At 39.5% G+C, this 10200-nt stretch overlaps 1 protein-coding gene across 8 annotated transcripts in view; it reads left to right on the top strand.

The window, feature by feature from the left end:
- The window catches only part of LOC128346957 (trafficking protein particle complex subunit 13), a 42044-nt gene extending 32046 nt beyond the window's left edge, over positions 1-9998 (top strand). For 4 of the 8 annotated variants that reach the window (XM_053300811.1, XM_053300805.1, XM_053300810.1 and 1 more), the window contains 6 exons: positions 668-685; positions 3934-4067; positions 5520-5718; positions 7364-7464; positions 9414-9564; positions 9661-9998. In XM_053300811.1, the coding sequence (XP_053156786.1) occupies positions 668-685; positions 3934-4067; positions 5520-5718; positions 7364-7464; positions 9414-9564; positions 9661-9765 (708 nt within the window). In that variant the 3' untranslated portion in view covers positions 9766-9998. The remainder of the gene's footprint in view (positions 1-667; positions 686-3933; positions 4068-5519; positions 5719-7363; positions 7465-9413; positions 9565-9660) is intronic. The other 4 variants (XM_053300807.1, XM_053300812.1, XM_053300806.1 and 1 more) reach the window with 3 other exon arrangements.
- The last annotated feature ends 202 nt before the right edge of the window (positions 9999-10200 follow it).

The following is a 10200-nucleotide window of genomic DNA, read 5'->3' on the forward strand; positions in this document are numbered from 1 at the left end:
GTTGCAGATTTTGTATAATGGACACAGAGTATAAAGGTTTTGCATTCAATAAATAGAAAGCAAAATAAGATGCCTACATATCTATTTTCTTCACACCTCATGAGTTTAAAGACGCTTGTGATTTTTTTAAGGCATTGAATTTGGATTTTGTACAGTTAGTTGAAAGGTACATTTAACCATTTTCTGTATGGTATTTACTGTATTCATGCAACTTGTTAATTGCATGGTACCTTGTTCTATTTAAAATGTGAGCCAGCACCAAACAAGTTTCCTTCCTCTAGTTTAGATTTTCCTCTTTGAGAGAGTATGTGCAATATTGAAGTCTACAGGAAGGGGTGCTTAATTTCTTCCTCGGATAAAATTCCCTAGCCTAATAAGCTTGCCTGGTGAGCATATGTACATTCTGCAATAACTGTTTTATTGTATTTATATGCAATTTCTTTCATCATTATACCATTTGTTGACTCAAGTCTTATTTAGAAATAAGATTTCTTATTAGTGGTCCTTTTTATTTTTCTCCCCAGTTACATTCCTCTTTTACTAATGCTGTCTTGTTTAGAATAAGCAAAAAAATGCAGAAAATGCATTTTGTTTGAAACATAGTTGTCCTCCTTTTTCTTTAACATTTAACCCTAATTTCTCTGTTTTCTTTTTATTTTCCCATTAGAGTGACCTCAGTTCTGTGGTAATTTTATTTATTATTTATAAATATGTATGCTTGTCTTTTGTTTGTCTTTCTGCCTGTTACTAACATTTTTTAAAACATAATGGAAAAGCAATGTTTGTCATATGCTTTGATAATGGTTTATGGGTTTTCCTCCCTTTATAAATGAAAAAATAAATAAACTAGCTGGGAAAAGAATAAATCTACTCTTCAGATATCTTGGCTGTCTCCTTGGTACCCACTGTTTAAAGCTTTTTATTAGTTCAGACCTTTGTGCTGTACTCATAGGTCATTATAGCATTATGTGAACAGCAAATGAATTCCTTTGTTCAGTTTGGGTGAACACAAAACATCCAGTGATATTGCCAGAGGTATGTTGTGCCACAAGATTTCAAAGGCAGGATTGTCTTTTGTGGCAGTTCCACAGGAGAACAGAAAACATCCAAGATTTTATTGGGCACAGAATTGAGGTTCATAAGAATCCCTACTTCACTGCCCTTTCCCTTTAAAAGTTGTTTTCTTGCCCTTCCATAGCTGCCCAAATTTGCTGTCATGTGGGAGAAATATATACAGCTATTTCAGAAACCAGGCAGGTTGCTGCTGGGTTGCATTTCCAGTGCTTGGGAATGCGCTGGCTTCATCTAGCTCAGTCTTGTCTACACTGACAGCGGGGTTCTCCAGGATTCAGAGAAGGGTCTTTCTCAGCCCTCTCTGGAGGTGCCAGGGATTGAAACGGAGACCTTCTGCATGAGAGCTACAGCCTTCTGCTTAGAGCCTTCTGCTTAGAGCTACAGCCCCATCCCAATTGACACGCTGAAGGCATCTTGTATTCATAGAAGAGCTGCTTTATACTTTGCACTGAAATGTGTGAGAGAAGTGAAATTTAAATCCAAATATGTCTTTCTACTGGTGCAAGAGGTTGCATCACCTCTGGCACAGACAATGTGAAAACTGCTATAAAATCTACTTGTTGTAAAATGCTTATGCAAGTTCTCACACAAGTGTTTGTAGGACTGTGCTAGCAGCTCTTTTCTTGCACTTCCATTTCTTAAGTTGAACCCAGTGTACAGATGTTGGCGTGTATAATTTATAAAGTGTGCAGAATTTCTTGTGGGGTTTTTTTGGGGGGGGGGGTAGCTGTGGTGTTAACACACTCCTCCATATCAGCTTGTTTCATATTATACCATGGCTAGGTTTGTTTCATATTATACCATGGCTAGGCTTTGATGTGAGCACACTGGGTGGAAGGAGAGAGCACAAAATGCATTGCGCCATTCTTGTCATGCTTATTAAAATTCTGCTTTCAAATTCCTGAATGCATGTGATGATTATTATACAATGGTGTAACTGCAGCGTGATTTCAGCACTAAGCTTATGTGTGTGGTGTGATAATCAAGTAAATCTGCTATGAAGCACTATTGTCTAATCATATTAAGACTAATCAATTCTTGCATTTATTGTAAGCTACCTTGCTTTTTCATTATGCCGCTTGATTTTGTTTTCTTCCTTCAATTTAGTTCTTGCAAAATTTCTGCTGACAGTCAGTGTTTAAACTGTACTTATGGGAAACTTGGAAAGAGACATAAGCAATGGATATATATGGGATATTCTTTAAGAACATTGTACTGCTACTAGAAGACAGAGTAGTAACTGTGTTGGGTTTTTGTTTTGTAAAGCAAGAAAATACACTTTATTTGCCATTGGCTTATGTTTGAGTAGGTCTTGGTTATCTTTGAAGGTCCTCTATACAACATGGACTGTAATATGCTTGAATTTACTTTAGGTTGCATTTGCTACTCAGCATACAGTTCCAGCTTTACTTAACCCCACCATCAACTATTCATGGTTTTTTCTTATTGTCAGCTGTGGAGAACAGTAGATTCTTGCTTTGCTATGGAGTTTTCCTTTAGATAAAGGGCTCTGCATGTCTGTAGCTGGACATGTTGTTGATCAGGTGGTTCCTTTGATTCCTCCCATGCTGCATCCATTTGATAGTTGGCAGGTTTTGATGCCAGCTTTGAACGACTAGGACCTTTGCAGGACTGGGCTCCTGCTGATACACTGAAATGATCAAGGAACATTATGCCAAGGAAATCGCATGGTGGCAATCTCTGGTTGAGGGATATGATTTTGCAGTTGACCCTTGTGAAGGTACATGGGTATCTACAAAATACATTTTAGATGATAAAGTGGCGTGATTTTTTTCCTCTTAAAAGCCAGACATATTGTAAATCAAATTGTCACCACTTGTAAATCAAATTGTAAATCAAATTGTCACCACCTTTTTGGAGGAAAAGGCACGATCCATTCCTGTCACTTGCTTTTAGATAGCAGTTCATATTTATTTCCACTGGTGGTCTTTAACTTCGCTATTGGTTTAAGATACAGTTACATAGGATACCAAATATAAGGATATGCTACATACATCCTACCAAGGCACTTACTGTATTTGCATTCTTATTATATGGCTTTGTGTAGGATGGTGCTGGGGTCTGGTTGGATACAGAATGGTGTTGCTGCCCCTGCTCTTGCCACTAACCACCTAGACTTTCAGTACTCTTTCAGTTATTAGGGAGTGCAGACCCAGTCTTCTCAAAGGCTGACTCCATCTTCTGCATTATGAGTATAGATCAAGAAATGGGAGTAATACTAGATGTCCCTTGTTGGATGTCTTGATTTGGGTGCTAGTGTATTAAGAGCCGTTGGATTATACAAGTTTAAATATGAGGGAGAGATTTATTAGGTGTGTTTTTATGAGTAAACTGTAGCTAGTGCCTAAGCAAATCTTAATATTTCTCATAGCATGCATGTAAGTCCCTGTAACAGCTGACAATTTTTTAAAAAGAAAGTCCCTGTAATGTTTCCGTGGTATGTAGCCTGATGCACCATTAATCCAGCATGGCATGTCTGTATTGTACATTGCAGTCATTTCACATATCTAAAACATTAATTTCCTTGAGAAAATCTGCGTTGACATAAACCTTCAGAGTGCAATAGGCAAGTCCTGATAAGACCATAAAGAATCTGCCTTAAAACGGAAGAATGTAACAAAGTTATCCCACATCCATTGTTCAGCAGTACACTGGTTGACTAACATTTTGCTCCTATTGCTGTCTGTTGGGATGAAGACTTTCCTCGCATTTAATTACTGTTACTTTGATTTGCAGGCATGAACTAACTGCGTTTGTGGTTAATGTTTTTCAGACATTTTAAGATGCAGGAGCTCTCTTCAGACTATTGTTACTTAAGCATTTTCTCTGCATTTTCAGACTGATGAAGTCTTTTTGGAAGCTCAGATTCAGAACATCACAACTTCTCCAATGTTTATGGAGAAGGTGTCATTGGAGCCTTCAATGATGTACAATGTAGCAGAATTAAATGCTGTTGGCCAAGGTGGAGAAAGGTAAGCACCTTATTTGCTAGTTCAGCTCATGCTTGCCATGGTTCAGAAGTGCATGGCGATTTTTCTTCTCCTATTGAAAACAGAAGCTGTCCACGTGGTGATGGAGCTGTTATCCATCAGGATTCCCTGTCCTTGTGGGTTATAAGCCCCGAGTGTACTCTTGAGTCTCACTGCCTCTTCTACCATGTGGGGACCTCCTTGCTTTCTGTAACTGAAGAAATTGCAGGCTGTGTTAGAAAAGGATTTATTGAATCTAAAAATATGAATATCTTCTGTAGTGTAGTTATCTCCTGGCGTGCTTCATAGTGTAATCACACCAGTGGAGCACTTAGATGATCATAAACTGATGAGAGGAAGACATTGGTCCAGTGCACAAATGGTCCTATGTAAATGGGCTTTCCTATTCACTTCAGTGGAGAAAGTAGCAAACTCTACTTCTTCTTTTTACGTGCATAAATCTGTCCTTTTCATTAAAATGTAGTGAAAAGCCACTAACAGCGGGAGAAACTGACTAGAAATAGCTGGGTGGGTGGCTTTATATTTTTTAGGGGTTAAATGTCTTATCTGTGTATATGATGTAATTGTTTGAGTCTTCGTACCTTTTTTCTGAGTCTCCTACTGTCAAAATCTTTTGACTTTTTTGTGGTGGATTTTATCCTGAAAAGTCTTTGATGCAACAAGCTTTAGGAGTTTATTTTCATAGTTTCAAGAATCTTTGTATAACTCAGCTCCTTTTGAAAAACTCTTTTAACTATCGGCATCATTGGCAACAAAAGACAGACTGGCGAGAACAACCCCATGTAATGTAATAGCTTGTGGATTGTATCTAAAGCAGTATGAGTGCAATGACAGTCATGCAAGTGAGCTTCCCTGCCCACTCCTCTCTAGGCCAGCTCTCTGAGACCTCACAAAAGCTGTTGCTGGGGAGCTTTGGGAATGGCAAAGGTAGCAGTGGGAGAAAAGACTTCCAGAAACAAGGTGCAAGCACCTTCCACGCACTAGACTGGCGAACGGTGCGCCTCTGCTCAGTTTCCATGAATTCTCCTCCCACCCCCACTGTAGCCCCTTGTTCCTCATCCCATGCCAGCCTTTGTGGCCCCCAGGAGCAGCTTTTAGTGGGTCTCGGTGAGTTGCCTTAGAGAGGAGGGGGTGGGGAATACTGCTTGCCTGAGTGCCATTGTGCTCACACTGCTAGCAAAGCAGACTTTCTGCAGTGAGGTTTCACTCCCACTGCCCATTTAAAAGTGTTCCTGGCTCCTAAATGTTGTTGACATAGTTCTTGCTTTGTTCTGCCCCTTCTTGGCCTTGTTTATCATCCCTGCAAGCAGATTGGTTTTTATTCCTAAATAAAACACCACACCAAAATAAATACTCATTCATTCATTCATTCATTCATTGGATCAGTGTTCACATTTGAAGTGTAAACTAAGGCAAAACATGCCTATTTTCTAGCTTGTCCACATTTGGTACGAGGACATACTTGCAGCCCATGGATACACGGCAGTATTTATACTGTCTGAAACCCAAGCAGGAGTTTGCAGAGAAAGCTGGAGTTATTAAAGGCGTAACAGTTATTGGGAAGCTAGACATTGTATGGAAGACAAACCTGGGCGAAAGGGGAAGGTTGCAAACCAGTCAGCTTCAAAGAATGGTAAGTAGTATTTGGAACATGCTCTTCAAGATAATAGGATGTTAAATTTGAACCTCCATACCAGTGGTTTCCAACCAGGGTTCCTGCAGATGTTGCTGAACTACAACTCCCATCATCCCCAGCCAGTGTTCCCTCTAACAGGGATTCCCAGATCTAGTTGACTACAACTCCCAGAATCCACAAGCAAAAGTCAGTGTAGCTGGGGATTCTGGGAGTTTTGGTCAACAACATCTGGGAATCCCTGTTAGAGGGAACACTGGCTGGGGATGATGGGAATTGTAGTTCAGCAATATCTGGAGGAATCCTGGTTGGGAACCAGTACACTATGAATGGAAGGAAAGGAATATAAAATTGGTTTGCTAATTCCATTCACATTGAATTCAGCATGTATTTCTCCTAACTTAGAAGCATTTATTTGTAAATAAGGCTTGCCTGTGAATTTTCAGATGACACTGTTGCCCTGTTAAGTAATATATGAGGGAGGGCAGGAATGAGAATATTCCCATGCAATCCCTTAAATGGCAAATGGTACTAAACGCCATGCTTCAGCTGATATATAAAGAAAAATTTATGTCCGCATACCCATTTTTAGGTGTTACAGGAAAATCAGTCCTCTCTAAATCTCAGATTTCATTACCACATATGTGGACGTGGCCACTAGCTTAAGTGGCTTTTAAAAAGATGAGCAAAATTCATGGAAGGATAGGGCCATTAGTAGCCAAACACCATGATAGCTAAATTGAACTTCCATGTACTAAGGCAGTTAACATCTGAATAGGAGGTGCTGGGGGCAAGCAAGCAGTACAGCCATGCCCTGCTTGTAAGCTTCCCATGGGCTTTTGTCTGGCTAGTTTTGGAAACAGACTGCAGGACCTTGGCCTGATCTAGCAGAACAGTTCTTAAGTTTTTATTGCTGTATGGGTTGGTTTTTTTCAGCTTACTTTCCAAAGGGTTTACGAGATCACCATGTCTCTCTGTGTGTGTCCTCCTCTAATAATTCTTGTGTTTACAGTCTGATACAAACCAATTTCACAACGCATGGGTCAGGGTGAGGGAGGGGGTTGCTAGGGTAGCCTGGTGGTGTTTGCCCATTCAGAGTATAGAAAATATGCCTTTGTAACCCATGTGCTTATAGTTGAATACAAACCAAATTCACAGCATGGGAGGGGGTCCTAGGTAAGAGTCAACATGTTAAAAGAAGCAGAAAGTAGACTCTGTTCCTTCCACTTAGAACTACTTGTTTTATCTCATACACATGTAAATAAATCTGCCAAATCGCTAATCTGCAAATTTAGAATATAATCCATCAGGAACATCAGATATTTAGGGTCTCATAGAAATGAGCAGGAGATCTGGGATTGAACAACTTGTGCTGTCTCAGGACTCCCATTAGCTTTAATTGGGTAGGTGCCTGTGACTTATGCCCTCTGAGTGAGTGTTTAGAGTTGTGTTGGCTTTCTGGATGTTTTAGCATTTTGTGGGGGTGGGGATTGCTCCTATTTGTAGAAGTCCAAATGAGGATTCGGATATTTCAACCTAAACATGATATTCAGAATATGACTTCTACTCTCTGCAATTTACTAATGCTATGGTACTGAGTATTGTATCTCAGACATGCTTTAACAAACTTCTAACACTTTCTTAGGCTCCAGGTTATGGTGATGTGAGGCTTTCACTGGAGACCATACCAGACACAGTAAACCTGGAAGAACCTTTTGAAATTACATGTAAAATAACAAATTGCAGGTAACAAAGTGACTCTTTTCTCTCTTGGCTTTTGGAATTTTATTTTTATTTATTTTTACATTTATGTCCCGCTCTTCCTCCAAGGAGCCCAGAGCGGTGTACTACATACTTGAGTTTCTCCTCACAATAACCCTGTGAAGTAGGTTAGGCTGAGAGAGAAGTGACTGGCCCAGAGTCACCCAGCTAGTATCATGGCTGAATGGGGATTTGAACTCGGATCTCCCCGGTCTTAGTCCAGCACTCTAACCACTACACCACGCTGGCTCTCCAGCATTTATGGGATTTGGCCAACTTAATAAAAAGAAATATCTAATGCTATAGAGACTTCAAGCTTGGCTTCACCGAAAATGTTCTCGGTGCACTGACGTGATGATTGAAGTCCAGGACTGGTGCTATATTTTTCACTAATTTCCCCTTCCTCTGAAACCCACTGTGCCTCCCGAAAATATGTCCCTGCATTCCCAATTAGTGGGTTAGAATGTTTAAAGTAATGAACACTTCTTGCAAATATAAAACCTTCCCCTTAACCCTACTTGGATACATTTGGCACAGCAGACTTCAGAATTCCCAAAATAGGGTTTGGGTGTGTTGTCCCCATCCCCCCGCCCCCGCTGCCTCAAACTAGAGAGAGGAATAATGCTGCTGTAAAGGAAAAAAAATAGTAAATGTGTTCTAGCAGAGACAGTGCTCAGACTTTTTTTTTTTTTTAAGCTTCTATCTATTGTATTTTCTGATGAATCTTGAATACTGGATGCTCTTGTAGGCCTTTTAGGATGAAATCCTGTGGCCATGTACATCTTATAAATAGTTTTACGTAGTTATTGCCAATCAGCTATCGTGAAAAAGGGTTTACTTACCCTATCAAGAGTACCCATTAGTGAACACAAGATCACCCAGCTGTCTGGTTTTAAACCAAGGCCATTTTAATAAGCATTTTAAAATATTTAAATCACCAAGGAAAACACACACACATTTTAATCACTTAGTTAAATCAGGTTTCTCATTTTGTAATTCATGCATACTAATTGGCTGCTATGACCCTGATTTGCATTGAAATACGGTACCTTTCTACTACCTGGGAGCTTAATCCAAAACCCATGTATTTTTTTGCAGTTAACAAGTACATCTGCTTAGAGATGGGTGGAGAGTATTGTGAAATTAATGGATTTCTGTTTAGCTCTTTATTCATATACAGGGATATTAAGCAAATTCATTTAAAACAAGGGCCATTATCCAGTGCAGTATGTTGGAATATGGACCAAGTGCCCAGAACCAGTGTTCCCTCTAACAGGGATTCCCAGATGTTAATGACTACAACTCCCAGAATCCCCAGCCAAAGGCCATTGTGGCTTGGGATGCTGGGAGTTGTAGTGAACATCATCTGGGAATCCCTGTTAGAAGGAACAGTGCCCAGAACTCAGTTGAGCAGAAATGTTTTTCCATTATATAGAAAATGTCATCACAGTTAGGTTGATAGTCCATAACCTATAATATGCCATAACAACAAATACACTATGGTATCCTATTTATTATGCTTGCCTGAAAAATACAATACTTGCTCCTTTTTTCTTTTTGCGTAGAAAAGCAGACTTAAAAGCAGTGTTTCATAGAGAGCTATGTATTGAATTCTGAGAGATGTGAAGAATTTAATATGTGCATCGGTTGCATTCAGATTTCATTTGCAAGAGTTATCGGTTTCAGATGATGCTTGTAATAATTGAAATTTTATTAAATCTGAATTGTTTGTTTAACCTAAAAACAAACTTGGATTTTGATCCTACCTGCTGAGTGACCTTAAGTCACTAAGCTATAGCATTTTTAGGATAAAATGGAATAACTGCAAAGTGCACTGGCTCAAGTTCCTTGGGGCAGATGGGATAGGAATGTTAAGTGTTGTGAACTGAGCGTTAAGAGAAATGGAGATCTATGTTAATTCTTCTTTCATCTAGCAGTGAAAGGACCATGGATCTGGTTTTGGAAATGTGCAACACTAACTCCATTCACTGGTGTGGAGTATCTGGAAGGCAGCTGGGCAAACTTCACCCCACTTCCTCCCTTCATCTGACACTTACGTTACTCTCATCAGTACAGGGACTACAAGTAAGACCTCCCTCCTTAATAAAGTGTTCAGTTCAGAAACTGGTTTGGTCTCATGCTAGTATAAAATCTGTACCCATGTTTTTTCTCCTGTTTTAGAGCGTCTCTGGTTTGAGATTGACAGACACCTTTTTGAAGAGAACGTATGAATATGATGATATTGCACAAGTCTGTGTGGTTTCTTCAAAAATAAAAGAGAACTAAAAGAAAATCCTCTTGTTTTAATATTTCCCGTTTTGAAATATTTGGACCAACTGTCTGGCAACAGAACCATAATTAAGCCAAACGGCATCAATCTGTAATTAAGTATTTCCTTATTTAACTTCTCCTCTGGAAGTCAATCTGGCATCTCTGAAACGTTTTAATCACTGTTACTTTGTAAAGAGCCAACCATGTGTATTTTAATGTATTTGGAAATAAAGCCTTTAGTCAAACTATGTAGCTATCTGAATTGCCTTATACTGCCACAAGGAGGTGCTGTCATGCCCCTTTAGGGACCCCCAAAGCACAGTTATAAAGCAGGCAGTTTTCCTAGAGAATTAACCACTGGCTTAAATCCAAAAACAGGTAGCCCTCGTTATTACCAGGGATTCCTTTCCCACCTATTTCTGTGGATAACGAAACTATCTAGGGACTAGG

Source organism: Hemicordylus capensis, chromosome 2 (genome assembly GCF_027244095.1).
Source record: "Hemicordylus capensis ecotype Gifberg chromosome 2, rHemCap1.1.pri, whole genome shotgun sequence".
Taxonomy (NCBI): Eukaryota; Metazoa; Chordata; class Lepidosauria; order Squamata; family Cordylidae; genus Hemicordylus; species Hemicordylus capensis.